Here is a 24,311-nt window from a genome sequence, read left to right as displayed (position 1 = left end):
CCCGAAGTTCTGCTTCTTTGCAGATAACACTGCTTCTGTCTGGCCTAAACTATTTATCCTAATTCAGAGAGAGAGAAAAGAGCCAGCATTTCTCTCCCAAGGCTGTTGCTGACCTGAGTCAGTTTTACATACCCGGAGTCCTGCAGCCTGCAAGTTTTGTGCTCTGCCTAAGAAGATTATCTGGGAGCTAAGCTGCTATCAGATCTTTTGCTTCAATCACAGCATCCTTGTCCCATCCTTGATGCCTTCTGCTGCTTATATCTGATGTTCCCTTTCATTCTTCTTTGCTACCAAGTGCAATCTTTCTGTAACCATGCCCTGCATGGGGCTTGGCCTCTGCCCATATGTCTCAGCCAGGGCCTCTTAGCAACCTCGTGGAAACAGTGGGCTTGAGCGCGTACCTGGCACAGGCCTCCCGGCAACCCCAAAGGTTGTCCTCTGTTACTCTAGACCCAGGTCAGAGAGGGTTGGAAGAAGAACTGTGGTGCTCCTTTACTGACACAAGGTGAGGAAAATACATTCCTGCTGGATTTTGTGGTTGTTAAATCTGGTGGGTGATGCTGCTATTGACCTTGTGTTTGCGTTAGGATGGTTTTAATTCAGGAATGGTTGAAGAGAAATGCAATAAGTAACTGGAAGACTTAGTAGTGATCACTGGCATAAAGATCATCTGACTTTTTAGGCAAGGATGGAAAAGAATAGCATTTTTTTTATATCTATCTTTTTTAATGAAGTGGGTATGGAATAATTAAGAATATCAAAGTAGGTGACTGTACACTCAACCTTGGAGTGGATCAAATTTCATCTCTTACACACTGAATTAAGATCATCTAAATCTGACCAGTCTTAAAATCTAGTATAGCAGTTTTCATAGCTAATCTGTGTAGCACTGTATGAATATAGCTGATTTGTATATTTTGAACAAGAGGGAAGTCTGGAAAGCTTTTTTGATGTGTGCAAAAAAAAAAAAAACAAACCAGCAAGCTCAACCTGACGTACAACAGAACTAGCATAGTTTTTGTTATTTACAGCTGAAGCTGAACAGCAGATGTATTAGTGTATCTGAACTTTAGGCTTTAAGAAAAGCATAAACAGTTGAAATGTGATAGTGTCATGGTAGTTGAAATTAAACATGAAATAGAAGGTGGTTTGACTTACAGGTTTTATATATAACCCCTCTGAAAAATCTTGTTTTGAAAATGGGTATTTGCCCTTTCACACAGTGTTCTGAGGTACACTGAGCGGTGGAGATACTGACCAGTACTGTATGGAAGATATGTACCAAGATAGGGAATGTCCTTAGGAGCCGTACTGTAAAAACTGGTTTGTAGGTATTTCTGTCTATTACATCAGAAATATAAACTCTTCGGGTTTAGAATATGGCCTTTTATGTGATTTCTCTTTTATTAAAAGATACAACTCCCTGAGGAGGGGAGGGACCCTGTCTATTTGAGTCTAATACATCCATTGCCTTGCATAGGCACAGTTGAAGGTCAGTTATGAAGATGCAATTCCTGGTAGGTTCAGGGTTTAATAACTAAGTTAAGTCTATTGTAATTGAAGCTGACTGAACAGAAAGTGTGTGGTATAGATTTTCAAGGTGAACAGCATTTTTTATCCTTTGACTGAGTCACTCAAGTTTGCTATAGCGGAAGATAAGCTCAGTTTGCTGCAGAAGGAGCAAATTATCATGTTGCTTCTAGTCAGAGTTTTGTTCATGTGAGAACTGAGGAGAAAATGTAAAGTGTTAGAAAAGAGCATCAAAATGGAATGTATGCAAAGTAGTGGTTTCCTTTTTACTAAAGCTTTTTTTTCGTTGAAGGGCAACTCAGGACCAGTAAAGCAAAGCACCTGAGGATTAAAAAAGTTAACCTTCATAAATAATTCCTAGTCTAAAAATAATATATGGAGCTATGTATTTTCCTAAAATGTATATTCTTATTGCAAAAGATATACTAGAGACTTGTTTCTTTATATTCTTGGTAAAAAAGCATTACACGTGAAGGTAAATGCCTTCTTCAGGGGGACCATAGATCATGGTTTTTACCTTAACATATTCCAGTGCCATATTACTTTTTAATATTTTGGAACAAAAGCGTCTTAGAAAAGCAACACTCTCTATAAATCCTGAGAAAATTTCTTTTGGATCCTTTATTTATTAGTTGAAATGGGCAGCAAAGTGCAATAGTGTGTAGGAGTAGCCATATTAGTGTTGTTCATAGATACGCATCTTTGGCAGGACTGACTTTACAGGTACTCCATCATGTGTATGTTTTATCTTCTCATTTATTCCTTGGAAGGGAATGCTTGTTTTATAGTATCACAGAATAGTTTGGGTTGGAAGGGACCTTCAAAGGTCATCTAGTCCAAGTCCCTGCAGTGAGAGGGACATCTTCAACTAGATCAGGTTGCTCAGTGCCCCATCCAGCCCAGCCTTGAATGTCTCCAGGGATGAGGCATCTACCACCTCTCTGGGCAACCTGTTCCAGTGTTTCACCACCCTCATTGTAAAAAATTTCTTCCTCATATCTAGCCTGAGTCTCCCCTCCTTTAGTTTAAAACCATTACCCCTTGTCCTATCACACGAAGTCCTGCTAAAAAGTCTGTCCCCATCTTTCTTATAGGCCCCTTTTAAGTACTGAAACGCCACTATAAGGTCTCCCTAGAGCCTTCTCTTCTCCAGGCTGAACAACCCCAACTCTCTCAGCCTGTCCTCACAGGAGAGGTGTTCCAGGACTCTGATCATTTTTATGTCCCTCCTCTGGACCCTCTCCAACAGGTCCATGTCTTTCCTGTACTGAGGGCTCCAGAGCTGGACGCAGTACTCCAGGTGGGGTTTCACCAGAGCAGAGCAGAGGGGCAGAATCACCTCTCCCGACCTGCTGGCCATGCTCGTTTTGTTACAACAAAAGATATGATAGGTTGTCTGGGTTGCAAGTGCACATTGCTGGCTCATGTCCAATCTTTCATCCACCAGTACCCTGAAGTCCTTGGCAGGGCTGCTCTCAATCCCTTCATCCCCTGGCTTGTATTGATTCCAGGGGTTGCCCCAACCCAGGCATCTATCCCTCAGGCATGTCAACTGCAGCACTCATCTTGGTGTCATCTGCAAACTTGCTGTAGGTGCACTCAGTCCCTCTGTGTCATTGATGGGGATATTAAACAGTACTGGTCCCAATACAGACCCCTGAGAGATACCACTTTTACTGGTGTCCATCCAGATATTGAGCCATTGACCACTACTCTTTGGATGCAACCATCCAACCGGTTCCTCATCTACTGAACAGTCCACCCATCAAATCTATATCTCTCCAATTTAGAGAGAAGAATGTTGTGGGACCACATGATGATTTTGGAGAGGAAAAAACTGCTCTTACTAATGAAAGTCTACTGTCCTATTCATCAAAAAATCTGTGTCTGGGTAGTCCAACCCTGCCCAGTGGGTCTGTAACCAGGACTATCAGAGTCATAACAGTCAGTGTCTGTAGACCAAGAAGTGACCTTTTTGACAGAGGTGTGGCAATAAACTACAGTAAAGTACTGCAGATTTGAAGCCTTGTATGAAAGGTGGCAGGCAGACTTAAAATTGGTTCCAAATACTTTTGTGTTATGTGGCCATGTTTTTTACTAGATTATAACTTCTAAACTTTCAAAGCTCAGTTGTGACAACTGAATTGATACTTTAGCTGCTTAGCTATTATCAAGAAGGAATGTTTTGGGGAACAAAAACATTGTTTTTGCTAAGTTAAACCAAAACCTATTTAAAAGAGCCAGAATGGCAGGCAGTTCTCTGAGGACAAGTACGTGCAAGGTAGATATGTAGGTGATATCCGCCTTTTGTTACTATTCCTGATAGTCCATGCAAATTTATCATTTATGTAATATATGCCACATTGGCACTTTAGAGAGAGACTAACATCAGCGCTCCAGATACTTCATTGTGCTGACATCATTTCAGGCTAGGACCAGAGAAACAACATGACTTTCTCTGCAAACGGTCACAAACTTCCCAGGAGATATGGAATGCAAGGCAGTGAAGCTGAGTTTTCAGTGTTTATCATACTCTTAACTGCTGAGGCTGCTTGGTAAAAGAAGCAAGCTAGTAAGTTAAGTGCTGATGGATAAGGAAGCAAATAAATTAGTCTCAATAGGAGTATAAAAGCAGATGTGTACTGGGACAATGGCAGTAGAAAGAAGGACAAATTAGAAAGGGAGGAGAGAAAAACAGCAATAAATATGAACCAAAAGGAGAAGAGTGAGGTGAGAGGTGGAAAGAAGGAGTAAGGCTGGCTGTGCTAAGCTCCCTGCCCATCCCTTTTCCTCTTTGAAAACCTGGAAATGAATCTAGATCTCTTGTACCCCAAGCATACTGATATCCTATGCTTGTCTGGTTCAGTGTGATGGAAAATGTATCTTTTCTTTTTTTTCTTTTTTTTTTTTTTTTTTTTAAATAACTGCATTCAAATATTTTTTGAGTCAAGTACTGCCTCAGCTAGTTGGAGTCAAGCAAGTGCATTGTGCTACAGGTGCTGCAGTTTTACACAGGAACCTTTCCGCTTATGATACACATCGTAGGATAGCACAGAGATAATAGGAAATATGGTGTAGCTGGGAGATACTGCCTGTAAAGCCCCTGTGTTTTATTGCAAGAAAATGATTAGTGACTGGGGCAGATGACTACAGGAAGGGCACGGATTGTTCCCAGGTTAGGGTGATAATAGAAAGCCTATGTGAAACAGCTCTGGTTTGTTGCTGCACCTCTTCCAGTCTCTTCACAGCAACCTTGTTGTCTGGTTGAAAAATATAAAACATGACTTTCAGAAGAACTGAGTACACAGTTGCAACTGAAGTAAATGGGAGCTTATTGTTTTGAACATTGAACTTTTGTTGTCCTTACTAGAGACAATGTAAAAACCAAGTTAATACGTTTCAAGTAGGTCCCCCAAAATTAAGAGCTAGCGGTGACAATTTGGGGCCTAATATTTCTTTTTTCCCCAACTGGAGCTTGGAGCTAGTCTCATCACCATAGATGTGATTTGAAGATGAACTTGTTTGGTTTTGCTCTTACATAACATGGTGATAAATGCCTAGAGGCGGGAGAAAGGGAAATAAATTATCTGTGCCTGGTCAGGATGAGTTCTCATTAAATGTGGTGCATGCTTGAACAGCTTTAAAATAATAATATACCTTATTAATTATAGGCTATAATAATTGCTTCTAGTTGCATTTCTAATTTTAAAGCTTGTTCATATGCATGTTTAACTGTGTCGAGATTTTTAACAAGTGAAATTAGGTTTCCCATCTAAAGTCATACGTTTTTAGGGACAAGGTTTAGTGCTAAAGTTAGGTTATGGTTGGACTCAATGATCCTGAGGGTCTCTTCCAACTGAAACAATTCTATGATTCAGGAATAAAACCACATGTCAGGATGTCTTGGCTGGTAATTCTTGTCTTCTGGGCTGCAACATCTCGGTACCATGTTCTACATGAGCCAGATCAGCCTCCTTACGTTTAGTCAGGAAAGTTGTCAGCAGAGTTAAGTTCAGCCTTCTTGCAGGCCAAACATGCAGGTTAAAAAGATGCAGAAGAGACAGAGGAACATGTGATAGAGAATTCTCTTATTTCTGTGACACTCACGTGGCCCCTGTCATTGGCAGTAGCTTGCCATCTTCTGGTCTTATTACATGAAGGAGCAAGCAGCTTTGTTTCCGTTGTGCAGTCAGAAATGCAGACACAAGAAGACACTGTCTCTACACAGGGACAATACTGTGAGATAACCAAGAACATGAACTTACAGCTTACTAACTATTCCACACCAGTTGACTGTGCAGTTTTTTGGGTACAAGTAATATTCTGTCCTCACTTTGTGTGAAGTAGGTATGAGGTAGGTCATTCCACATTCAAAATGTCCATGAATGAGAATAATGCCAAGGAGGTAGTGGTGGAGAAAATTAATATGCAGAGTTACTTGACAGTAACTCTTCCTTGAAAACAAGCTGGTTTTTAAGTTCATTTTTAGAAGATTAATTAAGCCCCTTTAATAGAAGAACTTTTCTCATCACATAATAATGGCTTATAATTAAGAATTGCATTGGTCGGCCGTGGAGGACACAATTAGGTACAGGCTAGGGATGACTTGAGTTCCTGTGCTTTGGCATATAGGAATTAGGCTGTAGAAATATTGAAGCGTTGCCTTCATGTGCTTTTATGGATTTATCAATTGATGAAAATTAATTAATTCATTGCTTTAAAAAAGAAGTGTCTAAAAATGCAAACATGGTGAATTGTAATGTGGCTGAGGAAATTAATTGTCAGCAAGAAGATGTTTTTGATACAGTGTTCAATCTAAACATGGTAAAACTGCTTTTTCAGAACTTTCTGCAATGTAATTTCCTAACTTTTTTAGAAAAGTTAATTCCATATCTATGTTTTTAATTTGTAGGTACATTGAAACGTTGAAGGAGCACAAACCAAAAATTGTCTGGGATGAACAAATTGCTGAACACTACTTTGAATACAAAAAGTGAGTTACATTTATTAGCTTACCATTCTGCAAATATTTTTGGGCATGGCCCAGTACACAATGAATTATCAGTTAGCTGTTGCATGCAACTGAATTCAGCAAATGGAATTTCTGCTGTTTGTGATCCGTATATCAACACTGAACTGCAGCATAAAAGAGTGCTTCAGGCAAGAGAAGTAAATCAGAAAAGGATTAATGAAATAACATAAACTAAAACAATCTTTAGGAGAGAAGTCTGATGAGTCATATCTTTAGAATTATCCATCAAACTTATTTGCTGAGTGTCAGTTAATCAGACGCTCAGAGATTAGTACTGTGAGCTGTTGGGTGATTACCAATGACTTGGCCAAAAACAGTTCTTAGAAAAATCTGTGGTATAAAAGTCCTAGTGACGAGATTGGTCAATCAACAGACTTCCACTAAATGGAATGGACTATAGAGAACTGTAATGAGAATCATATCAAGTGACTTCTAGATAAAGGTTTTAAAAGGTTTAAAAGGTTTAAAAATGTGCATGAAGGGAAGGGGTTATTGTCCTCCCTTTTTGTCATTAAATGATAAAAGGATTCCTGACGCTAGGAAAAACCCATTTGAAACAGAATTTTTAAAAAATAGCAACATCTTATTAAGCCTCAGTGATAATTTGGTATTTTTATGCAAATATACAAAAATATGGTAAAATTATATGAACAAAATCTTATTACTTCTACAAAACTATGTGTTGTATGTTACTCAATGCATGACACACCACTGAAGAGTAAAACACATTTTACAGTGCTTTAAGAAAAAAATAAAAACAACAACAAAACAGAATTATTTTGTTATTTCCAAAGTATCTTATTGGTTTATGTATTTTTAAATATTAAAACAAACAAAACCCAAACCAAACAACCAAACAAAACACACACACATACACACATACAACAAAGCAAAATACCAAAAAACAACAGCAAAACAAAATTAAACGACCTCAAACCAAAAATGTCCTATTTTTATATTTTCAGTTTAATTTTCAAGGTTTCTCTTAGCCTGTAATTTTCTCCTGACTTCTCAGCAACATCTCTTTATCAGAAAAAAATTATTTACTTGTTGGTCAGCAGTGTTTTAATATCTTTTCTGTGATTAAGTGAAAGTACTGTGATATGTTTTCCTTTATAATTAATTCTTTGGTATCCTGTTGCAAAATTAGTTTGTGCTAAACAGTTACCAAGTTTTTCATGTTAGCTAAAGAGGCATAAATCAGAAGCTTTGTTTTACTCATCTTAATGCACAATCCAATTGGAGACACAATAACCGCTGGATGAAAACTTGCTCTCAAAAAAGTAAATCTGAGGGCCCTGTTTGAATGGCATGCTTCTGGGATTCATTTCTGAGACTCATTTCCTAAATGTCTCCTTGCAAGCTGAACATGTGGGAAAGGGATAGCTTGTCCCTAGTACTACATCATTTGCCTTTGAAAGCTAATCTTTGAAGATTCTTATTTGTGGGCTTCCTGGAAGACTTTTTGATGCATAAAGCACACTGGATCTGAAAATCACTCTGAACTTCACCTGCTGTGCTGTGCTTGGCAGGCTGCCGTGTGGCTCAGCGTGTCTGCCGTGGTTCAGCTGGCTGCAGGGGTGGGTTATTTAGGGGAACTCTTTTTCATTTACCACTTTGCTTTGCAAAGGTTCAGTTACATTGGATGGGGATGGCAGCCAGGCCTGAAATATGCTTTGCTGGTAAAGCATCTCACCTGGAAGTCGTGTGTGTCTGCAGTTGCTAAGAAATCAAATCATGAATCTTTAAGCAAAGCACAGCTAATGATTTTCATGTAGCTGGCAGAAACAGTTACAGAAATCTGTTGTCTCCGAGTGCTTGTCCCAGTGCATTTTACGGGTAGTATGCATTTACACAATTTGGGAGATTTTAGGAGCAGTGCCTAATAGGTCTGTTCATGCACTCTGCATTTCCTCGTAGCCTAACTGGTAAAGTGGTGCTGTGAGATAACTTGTAACTCATCCTTCTCATTATTAGGGATTTAAAATGCAGCCTTGGCATTTGTGCCCAGTGTAGCTTGCCCTGTCTGTATATTTTATACTGGTAGCATTTAATTTAACCTGAAAGATAGTAATTTGGGGAATGGGGGAAAGTCTTCCACAGTTTGCTTTCGACAACCAAATGTCTTCATCTGTTTCAGATGTGCATTTAGCAGACGCAATTGTCTTTTACTGTCTGACAGTTTTATAATCCAGTTGCAACAAGATATCTCAGTGTGTTTACTTAGATCTAGTATCAAACCATCTCTGTTGTGAGATCTCTTTTTTGATCCTCTATTTTCACTGTCAACCTTTTCGCCTTTTTAAGAGTTGTCCTCCTTAAAGGCCACTTTTATGGGTAAATAAGAATCTTGTCTGACTCTGCCTGTATTGTATTTCATTGTAACCAATTCTTGGATGAAGTGTTAGTCCCAAAGAAGTTTGGGACTTTAATTTTATTCAGGAAAATTACCTGTTTTCTTCCCAAATTTTGTGTTAGCTATTAGAAAATGGCGCTCTGTTTTAAAAGGCATTATCCTGAAGCCATTTAAGGAATCTTTTAGGTAACCAAGGACTTTTGTTGTATGTGTGGCATGGTAAAACTACTATGCAAATGTCCCCTAGCAAGTCTTTGACTCTATACTATTATGTCTTGAACTTTCTAACTTTCCAGCTGCTATCATTGTCAAAGCCTATTTGAAGCAGGATGATTTTGTCAGAAGGAACTTTCTGACAAATATTCCTATAACTGATACCTGCAGGACAGTGACATGGTTAAGTACTTGACGTTTAGATATGTTGAGTACCTTCTCTTAATGCTTTTTCTTTTCCCACCACTTCGGATTTATGTGCTTACAGTAGGAAAGAAGCAGGAGTAGAAGTTCTTATCTTCAGGAGAAAAGCAAGAGAAGTAGAGAAGGTTTTGGCCCTACCCTGCCCTCAGTAGACAGAGTAGCCAGAGTGCAAGTATGGAATCAATGGAAGTTGATAGCAAAAGTGTCTGATTTCAGAGACAGAGTGACTCAGCTTCCAGAGGAAAATGAACACTAGGTAAGAAATCTCAAAGATATGAGCTACTAAATGGCAAGTAGTTCCCATCTTTGATATGGGTGTATTAATGCTCATGTGCTGAACATACTGGCATATCTTATTTTTTATAGCAGTAACTTCTTCAAAATAAAATCGGCAGTTTTCTTCAGCACTGACTTTGTTTTCTCTTAGTGGGAAGGAATAAAACTGGTTTTGAATTCTAACCTCAGCTAGAGATCCTGTGGGAATCTGTCAAAGCTATTGTAACTATTTGGTTTTCCGGTTTTGCAGAAATAAAGGAGGAAAACATGCTGTCTTCTACCCAACACTGAAGGTAGGTACCGCTTTTTCATGTCAGAGGGCTGTAAGAGAGAAGAGATGTTTACTGCAGTTGTTGCATTATTAAGCCACTTCAGAAAATGTTGAACTAGGTTTAGGCTTTTGTGAAAGAAGTTTACCCTTGTGTAGTTGTTATGATTCAAAGCTTCATCTGCCTGTACAAGAAGATTGTTTTTTCTGTCTCATGCATAATGGGGTTTTGGGATCTTTGAAGATTAGCCATGTCTAGAGATAAAACACATCAGGGCAAACCAGTCCTCTGAGAGAATCTGTTCAAGTGCACAGTTCATGTGCTAATAGACATGCTGATTGTCAAACGAGATGGAAGAAATTTTCCTTCTGATCAGGTTGGCTGGAAGCTTTGGGAACTTTTGCCTTCCTCTTTAATGGGGTCCTGATTCTCCCTGTCAGCCTGCATCACCCTGTTTTCTTCAGTTCTGTTTCCCTGGAACATATTTTAGTGTCTTGAAAACTTAAGTATTTGGCCTTACTAAAGTAATTTGGCAGGACATACAGTTTCTGTCTACACAATAGTCTGCAACACACCAGAATACAGGATAAAATTGTTACCTGCAGCCTTAGTTCCTATGAAGCTATCTTTAGATTTTCTCAAATTAAGCTACAGGTAATATTTTAAGCTTCTGCTGGCTTTTAATATTGGAATGGAATTGCTTTTGTAGTGAAAGTATATCATGTTTACAGAGAACAGAGACGTTTTATATGGTTAAACTTGTGTGAATTGATCCAAGGCTCTGTTTTTCTGAACAGCATTGTTACCTTAAGCTCCATGAGTACAAGGGTATTTCCCTTCATTAATCTAATATTTGTGGAAGTACTAGCATATATGTGATATTAATTACCATGTCTAATTATCTTCTTGCTAGTAGTATGTCTTAGAGTTAGAAAGTTTCAGTGCAAACCTTGCAGAGAAAAGACAGATTGTGCTGAGTGTTGTTATGCTACATTCTCTTTGACCTTCTAGAAGGATTTCACCCTGCTGTTGTCAGTACTAACCAGGTTAAGAATCACTCCTGTACATTTCTTTCATTACTTCTTCTCTAACAGCTATTCAACCATGGTGGTTGGTTATGGAAACAGGTTTTCTTTCCAATTTCAATAAGTTTGTAATGAAATATATTGAGATTTTTATGCTGGGGCAAATCAAAGAGTTGTTCACATAGTGGTGATCAAGATGTTCAGGGAACACTTAATTTTCTTACACCATGATAACTGTGTTTCTTTCCATTTTTAATGTTATAATCACTGCCAGGTTGCTCAAAATTGGTTTGTTCATTAGTTCAAAGTAGTCATGAATGTCACGCCCAGTGGATTTGTTAATCTTGCTTTGGTACTTCATTCTGTTTTCCATGAAAATTAGTTTTAAACACGTCCTTAGTGTGAGTAGTTTAAATATTGCAGTACTGCACTTTAAGAAAACCTGAAAGTAACAGATTGAAAAATAATTATTTTTATTGTCTGAACCAAAAGAAGTGCAGAACGTGAACTGTGGCATTGAAGCAATTGAAGCAATGCCACAGTTCATGTTCTGCACTTCTTTCTTGTAAACCAATGGCTAAACTAACTCTAAATCAGTGGCTGCAGCTTAAATAGGAATACTTTTAAATATTAGTCTCCCAAACTCTCTTCAAAATAGAATTGTTAATGAAAATTGTGACTCTGTCCTGGAAGAAGGCAAGGGTAGGTAAGAGATCTTGATGGCATTTGATAAGTTGTTCTAATTATCTTCACTGATAAAGTTTTATTTTACCCCTGAGACATTTCTGGGAAGAGTTAGAATTCCTATATGTTGTGAAATGATAGCCTAAATTAGAATAGTCCTTTGCATAGTTCATAAATCTGATTTATTTCTGTGGCATTTTGTCTGTTTAGCTGGTTGTCTTTTATTAGGCCATTGAATTAACTGGTGCAATTAACTGTCTCTTAGTGAATGATTGCTTGCCAACCAGAGAGTAATTGAAATACAGACTAGTTTTTTCAGTATCTGGTTCAAGGGTAGATGTTTTTAAAAAGTCTCATATGGCATGAAGAGATGGTGGCATGACTAAAAGGTGATTGCTTTATGTGTCTTTGTTTTAGTCCATCCAGTTGCGCTTAGAGCTTGCAAAAGAATTGGGCACTGGAATATCCATCTGGGAACTGGGACAAGGCCTGGACTATTTTTATGACCTGCTTTAAAATAAGAGGTGAACTGGGAAAGACCTTATTTGCTTTACTGAGACTCCACCTTCAATTAATCTGGGTATCCTGGAGAGGTGATTTTTAAAACATTTTTTGTAATTTATACCGTATCTGTATTAAACTTGCATTTTTCCAATAAAGAACCTTTTCTGATTTGCTGCACAGATGTGATTGTTGGTATCTGATAAAATTCAGCAGGAAAAAAAACAAAACAAAACAGAAATTTCTGTTTAGGCTCCTTAATTCAGCATCATTGAACACAGACGAATATAGCTGGGGTGGCATCAGAGTTGAAAGTATTTTCTGAAATGTTTTCTACAAGAAATAAAATGGACAAGTTGATGCCATCTGATCAGAGTTTGAGACAGAGACCTCTCAGTTTTTGGTAATAACCCAAGTAAATGAACAAATAAATCCATCAGATTATGTCCAGCAAATTTAATATTTGCTGGACTATCTGCATCTTGCTCTCTTCTGATAAGGTAAGTCAATGCAAAATGTCAGGGGGGAGACCAATTAAATATCTCTCCCTCAAACTGGTTGAAAATCAAGCACTGACAAGCTAAACTTTAGCTCTGTTTATTTTTTTTATGTTAGTAAATTCCTGAAGTGGTTTATGTCACAGTAATTTCAATTTATGACTTGTTTCTGAATTGATTTTATTACAGGAGAGGCTCTGTGATTTCTGTCTTCTGCTTAGCCTGGTTAGTGTCTCAGTTTACAGTATTTAGCACTAGTGCATGGTGCATTAGTGGTTAGTTTGTGGGAACTGTGATGTTTAGGACCAAATGCTGTAATGGTAATGATTGATTAGCCCCAACAGAGCCCCAGAGCAATTCTGACAACTGCTTCACTTAAGCAGGTGCTGTGAATGTGATTGGCATCTTTGTGCACGAAGCTGTCATTCTTTAGCCGTACACATGGTTGCTTTTGTATCCACAATACAGAATTTTTATGAACTCAAATGCTGTAACAACCCAAACAAACCCAAAAAATTGTGTCTCTGCTTTTTGGTTTACAATATTTTTGTTTGTAGAAATACACAAGCTTCAATGCAGTCTCTTCTAAAGAACTAAGAGGTGCTGGGAATTTGATGAGGTTGTCATTGGTCACCAGCAGAGACTCACGCAATAACTCTGTACTCCCACTGGTGTTCTTCTTGCCACTTAGAGTTGTCACAAAGACAACTGCACTCCTCTGTTTGCATCCACTCTTCGTAGTAATTAATCTCAGTGGGGAATTCATCTGCCCCTGCTGTTTTCAGCAGAATAAATCCCACTGTAATCCACCACTGATTAAAGAGCTATTGATCTTCACCTCTGTGATTTAGTTCTGGCATCTCTTGACTTCTCACATTGCAGGTATCCAGCAGGGTTTACTAATCAGGCTTCTTTCTTCCATACCATTAATAGTAAGACAATTTGCTACGTGAATCCTTGTGTTCAATTAACTTGAACTTTCTAGTTTGTTCAAAAGCAATTTAAAGTCACTCTGGCAATGGTATCTAGAATAGCACAAGAATTAAATTCTGTTGCACTGATGTTCTACTTTCAGTGGCACTACTGAACCAGAATGTCTCAGAAAAAAATAGCTTGTGGAAGGGGTTGTGATCTGAAATGGCATCCATAGGTAGCTTTCAAAACTGGGTGTGGAGAACAAAAGAATATTGCATTTTGGCTTGTTTCCTGTCTAGGAAAGATACATGTATTTTATCATGTTTTTCATAATTTTTTTAATATTCTGTGATGATTCTTCTCTATGAAGTTCAAGATTCCTGTTTGTCTGCGAGTCCACCTATGTGTCTTTTCCATTCTTAGAGGCAAAATGAATACCTCTGTGTGTCAAAAAGATCAAATTAACCCTTGCTGTATCATGAAAAATAAATACCAGATGAGAAGTACCTTGTGATTTTACCTTGTGATCTGTGGTATATCGGTGCTTGAGGCCAAGGATGTTGCCGTTTGTCTCTAAAGGCAAAACGTGTGGGTTGCTTTAGAAATAATACTCCAAAAGAAACAAAGTTGGCGTAATTCTTTATTGTTAAATTCTCTGTTAAAAAAAACCAAACAAGCAGCACAAGGCATGTGAGCTCCAGAATGAATTAAGTTTGGCTTCTGATGGATTGGTCTTGTGTTTATTTTTTCGGTGTGTGGGAATGTCAGGTTGTCTTTTATTAAATATCAGAGAATCCACAAAGCAGTGTGCCATCAGCAAGCCACCAGGAAAACAGGTTTCTTTTGAAATTTGCACCTCACTGTGAGTATGAAAAGATGACACAGGAGGGAGATGCTGGTATGAAAGTGGGTTCTACAGAGCATCTGTTTTTATGACTTTCCCTCAGACAAATGGGGAGAACTGAGTGAAGGGCAGAAGGTGGGTGGGAGTGCTGGAGTGGTGCTGCTGTAAGGACCATGTCAGGTGACATTCGTTCTATCATTTCAAAAAGAACAGAAAACACTGTTTTACAATGCAAAGAAACATTTTTCTGTAAAGAAAGACAAACAAACAAAAAGCCAAACAACCAAACAAAACCCCAACATGTGTGCTCTGTAATCTAGTTCTGTTGAAAGAAAATTTTCTGTATATTAGGGTAAGATCCCAGGTGGTATTAATGTAAAGGTATCTTTTAGGTACCTGATGCTAAGTGGAATTTCTTCTAACTGATCTTTGCTCTTGTGTTTCCCTATGTTTTACTTTTTGGGGTTTAGACCCATGCAGTGATAAGATAAATACATTTTTCTTTTTATGCACTCAGACGAAATAGCAGTTGATGCTGTTGCAGCTGGCCTTTGATACGAAGGTAGTATTTTTAGCATCATTGTTCCATACATCATTTTAATAGTTAGCAAAGGGGTTTTTGTATCTATATACAAGTAAGTATCTTATCGAGACAAAAAAAGAGGACTTATCTGACTACTTGCAGGATCATATGGACCATACTCCTGGGATAACAGCATCACATCTTATCTCAGGAAATGTGTCTCTTGCAGTAAGTATATCTGTCTTCAAAACCAGAGCTGCTATGGAGTCTTTTTAATCAGAAACAGTTTTAACAGAGAATTGTGGAAAATAAATTGTTTAGCTTGTCTTATTGTGAGGTGCTACTTCTTTAAGGAAAATTGCTTTGGTGCCTTGTTTTATAGTTCCTTTTTGTTATCATATGTAGGTGTCAAACTCCAGAATTAACTGTAACTTCCAGGTAAGAAAGTTGGGAATGAAAGAGAAGAGGTCAGGTAGACCAAAGGATGACAATAGGAAAACAGCTTCTTTAACTGCTTCTTAGGTATAAAGAATTGTTGAGTGAGTTGTAACGATTTAGTGGTGTTTAAGGGCTTGGGTGAAAATATGAACTTTTATGTTTCTACTGTGAATTAGTAGCAGTAATTCGGGGGATTGGACTAGATGATCTTTCGAGGTCCCTTCCAATCCCTAACATTCTGTGATTCTGTGATAATTATTTTAAAGAGTAGGTGTGGTGTTGTCACAGAAGCACCCCAAAATAAGTTTAGGCGGACAACAAGGTCCAAAACAAACTTTATTCTGGCCAGAAAAGTACCGCAAATAAACTGATTAGAAATAGGGTTTATACAATTAGTTAGCACTCCAATAACATAAGATATGGGTTCAGGTATTGGGTTAGGAGATTATTTGGGGTGCAGTGAAATAAGAATAATGAGAATCCACAGCGTGCATACACGCACTCACCAGAAGACAAACCAGAGCCCTCTCTGCCCCGTTTTGCCCATAAGAGATAAACACTTGCTTGTTCCAGCAAGGACTTATGCTTGCCTGCTAGGCAAGGATTTACACTTGCCTGTCTCAGTCAAGGACTTATTAAAGCATATATTCAGTAATTTATCACTCACCCACAAGCAGAGGTGAGGCACTCCCCATGCCGGGAGGTTACCTTAGGTGGCTTCTGCATCTAAGGGAAGGGACTCTGGCAGCACGGCAGACCCGCAGCTCCGAGGAGACCACACAAAAGGAATCTTTGGCAGGAACCCCATTTATAGTCTGATCAGATCTGGCTGTGGGCATTCCAGAAGCTTCTTGGCTTCTCTGGGCTGTGGGCGCTCTTGGCCCCTCCTTTGCTGGCGACCCTGCCCACCGACTCTGGGTCTCCACAAAGAGCCATTAGCTGCCCATTGAAGGCCCCGTTCTGGGAGGGGGGCGGGCAGCTACCCGTGCAGCTGCCACACCAGTTCTCAGGGTGGGGGGGGGAAGTGCAACTGCCGCAGGTGTTTTGTGCATACTTCATAGGAACTATAATTACAGTCTCTCCTGAATTTGGGACATGTCTTTTGAAGTTTACCGTTTTGATTAATACACAATGCAGCTGTTTGACTTCAGTTAAGCAAATGGCAGCACAAAGCAGATGGATTCTACCTCTGCAGCTTGAAGAACTTGTGCGTAGCTATTTCCTGAAAATCCCATTCCCTCAGTGATCTCTTTTTTCATGTGGTAAGTGCAAATTAACTAAGCCTGAATTGGTGTTTTGTAGTCTACTGGGCAATCACTTTGATACTCTGTGTTGGGGAAAAATGTATCTTCTCTTTAGAAAAAAAAAAAAATTAATCTGAAAAGTAACTGGAATAGAATTTGATTAACACTGCTTATTCAAAAAGTTGCAAAAATAAATAAACATTTATCTTATTAGTATTTGAGATTAAAAACTGAAATATGCCTTTATAAGTATTCTGTTGGAACAAGAACATTATAAAAATGTTATTTTGCAAAAAAAAAAAAGTGGATGAATGGAATCTAAGACTCAAAATTGGAACCAATTAGTCATTTTACATTCCTACTAATATCAGTTACCTGGATACTTTTTACTGTTTATTTTGTTACAATGTAACTTAAAAATTATTTTAGAAAAAATACTGTAGAAAAACCTATATGGTATGTTTCTTACAAGCTCTTAATGAAATAAGCTCTTACTCTGACTTCCAACACATTAGAACTAATTCTCCACTCAACTGCTGAGAGCAAAGCAGAGGGGCACTTTTGAGTTGTCTTCATGCAGCACATAAATTATAATATTTTAATCTACCCATTGTGTGGAGTTTAAATAAGGTAAAATTTAGCAATTTTCTAGTGTGGGAAGGCAAAACATAAACTGAAAAGCTGCCCCTCTGTATATGAATTCTCAATTGGCTGCCCAGGTGGGAGTAGAACTTAATCATGGGGCATTACCTTGCCCACCTGTTTTTTTGAAGGGTAATGAAGCTCATGTGAAAACCGTTCAGTGTAGATAAGAAGCGTATTGACTTTCTAAAGACTTCCTAACTGCCCTGATTTCATTTAGCAGAAACCACTAATCACAGCAGACATACTTGTGGTGGCAGAAGGGCACAGACCCTTCCATTTTTAGATTGTATGCTATGTGTTTTTAGCATAAGTGACTTGCAGGATTGTTGCATTTTTCTGCGGATCCAGGCACAGTTTCTTGGAGCAGGGCTATCTAATGTTCCAGCTCTGTTGTTCCTGCTATGCATTTGGCTGCAGCAGGGATTGCCCAGGTGATGTACTGCACCTTTCTCAAAGGTCAGTGTGTGTGGAATAGAAGTCAGAAGATTATAGTCTTTCCCTATTTTCCTCCAATATGTAAAGCCTGTACCTTATGGCTGGTCATCCTACTCAAAAGTTAAGGTTGCATGTAGTTTTTCTTTGTTCATTGCATACATTTGCAAGTGTTAAAGCAACTGAGAAAAACCTTACAGACATAACTATTTTTCACTAAACATTATTTTTCTGTTCTTCCTTAGAATCTGCATTTAGGAATGGCCTAGGTAGGCCTTTTGATATATTTTGGTGAGTTTTCTTCCAGTGTACCAGTGGAGAGCATATACTTCACTATACGCTTTCTTTGCTTACAGTTGTGGAGGATGGGACTGTGATTAAAAACAGCCAGCAGGCAGTTACTGCCCAAGTTATTTAGGACCATATGTATCCATTTTCACCCAGTCTTTAATGTTTCTTCTCTGATTTTTCAAGTGAACTCATGTGGGGCAGAAAAGTTAAGTTGCTGTAGATTATTTGGCTATGATTGCAGTTTTTAACAGCCTTTCTGTGTTTGCCTTTTTTCCTTTTGGGGACCGAACAAAACAAACACTGTGAGCAGACACGCTTGTGTACCACGAGTAGATGAAGGCCCAGCAGTAGCAGCATCAGCGTTCTTGTGCTGTGGAGGTTACAGATGAGATCCGTGGGAGTATTGTGTGACCACACAGAGAGAGGAGGAGAGAGTAATTTATGTTATTTGCAAAGCTGGCTCTCTAGTCCCTATAGTTACTATGCTGATATTGCGGTAGGGTGGCAAAGCTCTGCTCAGAGCAGCAACCTCTGGGCTGATTTCCCCCTTATGTGTAAGTGCTGTTTCAGTTATTGTGATGGGTCCCTTTGTGTAAAGCAAGTGGTTGTGTTATTTTTGCTCTGCTGTTTCATTTTCTTATGTGAAAAACCTCTGTGCTAATAATCTTTTTCATTTTGCTCTCATTAAAACAACTGATAAATCTGGTTAAGTGAAAGCCAAAGTGCCTTTGTTTTGCGCTAGAGCTGGAGCTAGTGATGAACCAGGTGGAAACATTTGGAATAATGAATGCAGACCTGTTCTGCTGATGCAGGTAGACAAAGTTTCCTCATAAGTGGCAAACACCCTTCTTTGCAAATAGATTGTGTTGCAACTGTAGATACAACTTAAAATCAGTCCATTTTTTTTTTAATCTAGGTACCTTGCTGCTATCGTTAACTGGAATTAACATAAGAAAATGTTGTATTCAATTATGCCTTTAGAATCACAGCACTAAGTGGTTGTCTGCTGTATCAGGCCTTTGTGTGCTGCTTCTGCTTTTTAACTCCTATCTTTATGGTAAAATTAAAGTGCTTTTGCTGTTAGCTTGGAATTGTTTTAGATTGACTTTCCGTGTCAAACATTGGGCCAGAATTTTAAATTCCATCTAACTCCACCTTTCTTCATTCACATCAACCCTGAAATTGTGGTTGACATGAGGATGCAGTTGCACATGGCTGAGCTCAGGTCTTGAAAGCCCAGTTTAGAAGTTCGTTGACTGTTTTAAAGCACTGAGGGTTAAATTATATATTTAGTATTTGAGTATTTGCTTTAGGATTTGAGATTGCTGCCTTTGATACGAGAGCAGATGGGCAGTAAGTTTTAAGAGTTTTAGTTTTTACTGAACCTTTTTATTCAGTTGTTTTAATAAGAGAATTTAAAAACATATAAATAAAGTGGCAGGGAAAGTATTTATCATCCCCAGAGTGAACACTTTCCTGTTCTCTCTAATGTGGAATGCTTAAACCTTGGCATGAGCAAGGTGCCAGTTTTGTGTTCAGATTTCACCGGAACAAAGGAACTGTATTCAGATAAATGCACTTTCTCATTTTCTTCCTCTTGTAGGAGCAGCAGAGAACTAGACTTAACAAAACCACCCCCAGACCCCTGCGTTCCTGAGATCGTCCCTGTGCATTTTTGAGCCTTGTCTGTCTTGGAGCCAAGGAATATGAAGTCTTTTGGCAGAGTCAGTGCTGTATCCTTGGCATATACATTTGTAAAAACTAAGATTACTGTTCTGATGGCTTCTCCCAGTGCTTTTTTGCAGAGAATTAAGTTATTGAGTGAATTTTGGAAATAACAATATGAATATTGTAAATACTCATTGCCTTCCCAGGTATGCATATTGGCATATAATTTGAATTTCAAGTCTGTGCAGTATTTAAACTCATTTATCATATTTATGAGAAGCCTTTTCTTTCTCCCTCTCAGAAGCCCTTGGTTGTTAGAGATAATAACTGCATTGAAAAAAAACAGGTAGGCTTCCCACAGTACAGAGTTAGAAGAGGACAGTGTTCCAAAGGGCACACAGCCTTAGACCTGGAAGAGAAAGGATGAATGGGAAACAAAAGAGAAAATTACTTTTTCAGTGTTGGGTAGTTAGTCTGTCACAAAGTCAATTTGGAGCCAAGGTTTCTGACTCTCCCATCGCCTGCTGGCTAGACCCTGCTGCTGAGTCATCAGAAACCAGAACAGGCACAGCAAAGCAGGGTGCCTTCCTCCTGACACTGTGAGCATCTTCTCAAAATCATTTGCTGCAGAACAGCCTCTTGGCGACAGGTTGGGGTCGTGTGCACACCACAGTGAACAGAGCACGCTGCAGTTCTGAGCGATACCATGAGAAGTCACAAGTCCCTCCTCTCTCCAACACCGATCAGCGGAAAATGACTTTTCTTGTAAATATGGAGACAAGTAACTCTACAAAGCATAAAGTAAATAGTAATTTGCACAGCATGCATTCAGGTGGAGGAATTAACTACTGCAATAAGCCCAAAAAACTACAAACAGTAGCTAGACCTTTAAAAGGCCTGAATATTTTCCTAGTCGTGATATCACTGATTATACACTTGAAAGGAAGAATAATAGTGTTTTAGTCCTCCTGCCATTAGCTAAATGGTTACTTCTATAGGGCATCTTCTCTCCAACTAACCCCCCCAATATTTGAACATTTTTCGCAGCACCTTGCTACTTTTGTCATTTTCTGCATGTTACTGGGATAAGTTGGGGGGAAAAAAAAAAAAAGAGAGAAGAAACTGCAGTGGATCATGTTTGCATGGCTAACTTTGTGCTTTTTAATATTGCTTGCATATGCATTTCAGGGGGTATTCTTCTCTCCTTTGACAGTGACTGTGTGGTCTCTGTGTGTGATGTCTGAGTCAAACTGCTGCTCAGCTTTCATTTCCAAGCTGTTTTCTTTGTAAGCGAAAGTACTTCTTTTGCTGGCATTCAAGTGCTGTTGGTGTTCAGGCACCATCACTGCTTAAAGATTCCACAGGCCCTGTTTTGCCACTGACTTGCATGTCTGGGAGCCCATTTGTTTTCTAGGGATTTTTGTTTATAATTAAAACAGAATTTAGCAGTGCAGCTGCAGCTTGATTGCAGCTCTCTTAATGAATCTCAAATGAAAACATAATCCTGCTTCATCTCCTGCAGTTATGTTGACTCAGTGAGAATGAGAGGAATCAAAAGAAGCAGTAATGCCTTTTCCTCATCCTGCAGAAAATTTAAAACGATGATTTGGAAGGGCAGAGTAGATGGTTCTGAATGATGAAAAGGAGAACACTTCTGAGAATAGAGCTATGCTGTGAAGTTGTATAGCTCAGGCAGTTTTTGCTAATAATGCTACTTTTGTAATAATACCCCTTTGTTTTTTAAGGTTTTTCCACTGGCAGCATCAAATAACTCACTTGGGGCTTTTCTGGAAGTAAACGGTTGCATCTGAAAGAATTTACTTCTAATTTCAGAGCAAACCCAAAATAATGAAAGCTTCGCTTAGTGAGCAGCATTGTACAGTGCAAGTGTCAGGCAGTTTTTTCATTATGATGGAGACATGTCACCCAGACTGACTGCAGCCACTGACAAAGCAGGAGGATAACAGCATGAGTCACTGCACATGCAAATGTTTTTGAATTTCTGATAGTATTGGAGTGGTCTGGAAACGCAGCACTGAAAGTGAGCAGCACCCATTAAGTCCTGTGAGTTCTCGAATGGCATCTCTCCATCCAGTGCTTTTCTTTCTCTGTAAAGCTTTGCTTTCTGTCAGACGGTTTAACTTGTGATGCTCAGCTGAAAGGCAGGATTTCATAAGTAGCCCCTTGAATGTGAATCACCCTGAAGAAAGATGTTTGGTTTAGTTTCAAAATTATCCGTGTCCTGATAAGTGTCTTGTCCTTTTGCCATTACTACTGGCATAGAATGGTTCCAGTTGGAAGAGACCTACAATGATCATCTAGTCCAACTGCCTGATCACTATTGAAGATGTGCATCAGAAGTTATTTAGGAAAGTGAAGCTGAGGTTAATTATTTGCACAAAACTAAAGATCCCTACAGTGCTGTGTTAAATTGCATTTAAAAGTACACCTGGTTTTGAGTCCCCATCATGGGCTGTGTCCCAAATATGGTCTATCTCAAAATGTAAATTAGGTGCCAATACATCTGTCTGCAGGATCTCGGTCTGAGGACTGGTAACACTTTGGAGAATAAATCCCTTTATTTCCAGTATTTGGAACTGGCTGGTAAAATGTGCATTCAAAATAATGGCTATTCTGTACTTAATTTGAACTATTCTAGCTCATTTCTATTGATGTTAAATTGAACTTTAAGAATGAAGAAGGATAAGGATAGAAATTAAATTATTATGAGATAGGTCTGCCAAGCTTTATTCTAGGGCATACAGAATTTATGGCAAGACATATTTGGCTTACCTATCAAGATAGGAGATTATAAATTAATTTATTTAGAAAGAAGCTGAAATGCTTATTTTTATTTAGTGTCTCATGGATTGTTCTGCACATTATCAGAATAATTACTTTCTGTGCTTACATAAGGAACAGATTATTTTTCTTTAAACTATTTTGCACCTCAAGTGTTTTGTCCATTAAAATGAGTCTGGTTTGGTTTTGTTAATTCTGCATAAGGATGCATTTGTAAACATGTATAGTGAGTATTTCTAAAGACTGTTCTAATAAAATAGGTGTTCAAGTATGGAATAAAGCATGAACAAACTAAGCTAGTTCACACACAAAAGTAATTGATAAGTGGAAGATCAGTTTTATTACCAAATCTGCAGTTGTTTCAAGGACTGGCCTGTAGGTCTTATAACATAATTTGAATATTGTTTATTTGTTTCAAACTAGTCACTTTGCAGACCTTACCATTTCCCTGGTATGGTCATGTGGGTCGCTAGGGGAAGAAGGACAAAGATTCATCAGTTTCTGGTAAATATAGAAACCATATTCCTCTGGGCTCTTGTGAAGGGCCATGCTTTGCAGTAGGCCGGGACAGTTTTAGAAATTTAAATCTGAGGTACTGACATTCTTATAAGTGAAAAGCTTGGGGAAGGGGAAGAGTATGCTGAAGGTGTATATCACTGAATTGAGTTTTGCAAATATAGGAGTTAAGGCATGGGTTATGTGTGTATGAAGGACACCAAATGCTGTGACTGTTGTAATACCCTGTTAATAAAGGGATTGACTTGCAGTACAAAATGGCTTACATAATCCTGCAATGCTGTATTATCCCTTCCAAGGGTTTTGAAGCCTTATGTGTTTTCTAGCCCTCAGTACCTCCTTACTCTATTGCAGTACCTGAAGAACTTGTTTTTATGAAATGTTAATCATGGTCCTCAAACATGATTAATGAAGTACTTTGTTCCATACTGATGGGTCTATACATGACATGGGTCAGGGAAACACAAGGCAGAACCTCAGCTAAACCTCTAGCAAAATGCATTCAAAGGGTAACTTTGCGTTTTGAGATGTGACAGCATTATGGAAAAATTTTGTGAGTGTATTGGTTTTGCAGCTGCTCTCTTGAGTCCGTGTGTAAGAAGTGTAATGGGATTGGCAGCACCCATGTGCTACACATGTCACAGTGCTGTCACCTAGCACGGAGCAGGGCAGCGTGTCTCCACCAGTCTGTGCTGAGGTCCCTGGTACAGGCATGGTGGAAGAACTTTGGACAACTGTCTGGTATTTTGCTGTGTCATGTTTTACGTCAGCACTAAATCCAATAGTCCAGTTTTGATTATTCCCTAGGTTTGCATGTGTACATACAGACTCTAAGCTCCTTATTTCTTTCATCTTTTGGCAATATCCAAGTTCCCCAGTGGGGGTGTTAATGCCTGCCTGACGATTGTTTGACATCTGAGCTAAAAATTTCAGCTAAAAGCCTTCCTGGTTTCTCCTACCCCAACAGCTGAAATACAAGAGGAAAGTAATCCATCTGGCTAGATGCCCCCCCTTCCCTATTAGGTAGAAAATGATTTTTCAGAAAATCTTGATTTGGATACATATCCAGCTTATACGTTCTAGTTAGCCTAATTTTTAAGCAAAATCTATCTTGGCTGAATTAATTTAAAAAATAATATGGTGGAACGCAGCAGAAATGCTGCTGGTCTTGCTAACTTTAATCAACTGCTTGTCTGTCTGTCTCTTTAGCTGCAGTGCTTCCCGTCAACATTATCAGAGTACTGTGAATCCTGCCATGAACATCTTTCTAATTGTTAAGCTGCATTTCAAGGCAGGAGAAAAAACAGCTTTTGTCCTTCAGAGATAATCTCTTGAACCCTGGGTCTAGACAAGTTGGGGACAATGTGACTGCAGGGTCACATGGGCTGTTTTAAAATGAATGGATG

The 24,311-nt window shown here is 38.7% G+C and overlaps 1 protein-coding gene across 3 annotated transcripts in view; it reads left to right on the top strand.

Annotated features, from left to right (window-relative positions):
* The window catches only part of CHID1 (chitinase domain containing 1), a 119,468-nt gene extending 105,499 nt beyond the window's left edge, over positions 1-13,969 (top strand). For 2 of the 3 annotated variants that reach the window (XM_065636040.1, XM_065636039.1), the window contains 3 exons: positions 6,443-6,523; positions 9,862-9,904; positions 12,007-13,969. In XM_065636040.1, coding sequence (XP_065492112.1) covers positions 6,443-6,523; positions 9,862-9,904; positions 12,007-12,105 — 223 coding nt within the window. In that variant the 3' untranslated portion in view covers positions 12,106-13,969. Of the gene's footprint in view, positions 1-6,442; positions 6,524-9,861; positions 9,905-12,006 lie in introns of those variants that run through there. The other variant, XR_010606310.1, reaches the window with a different exon arrangement.
* The last annotated feature ends 10,342 nt before the right edge of the window (positions 13,970-24,311 follow it).

Source organism: Caloenas nicobarica, chromosome 5 (assembly GCF_036013445.1).
Source record: "Caloenas nicobarica isolate bCalNic1 chromosome 5, bCalNic1.hap1, whole genome shotgun sequence".
NCBI classification, from domain to species: domain Eukaryota; kingdom Metazoa; phylum Chordata; class Aves; order Columbiformes; family Columbidae; genus Caloenas; species Caloenas nicobarica.
The sequence above is the reverse complement of the archived record's forward strand: the minus strand, read 5'-3'. Positions and strand labels throughout refer to the sequence as shown.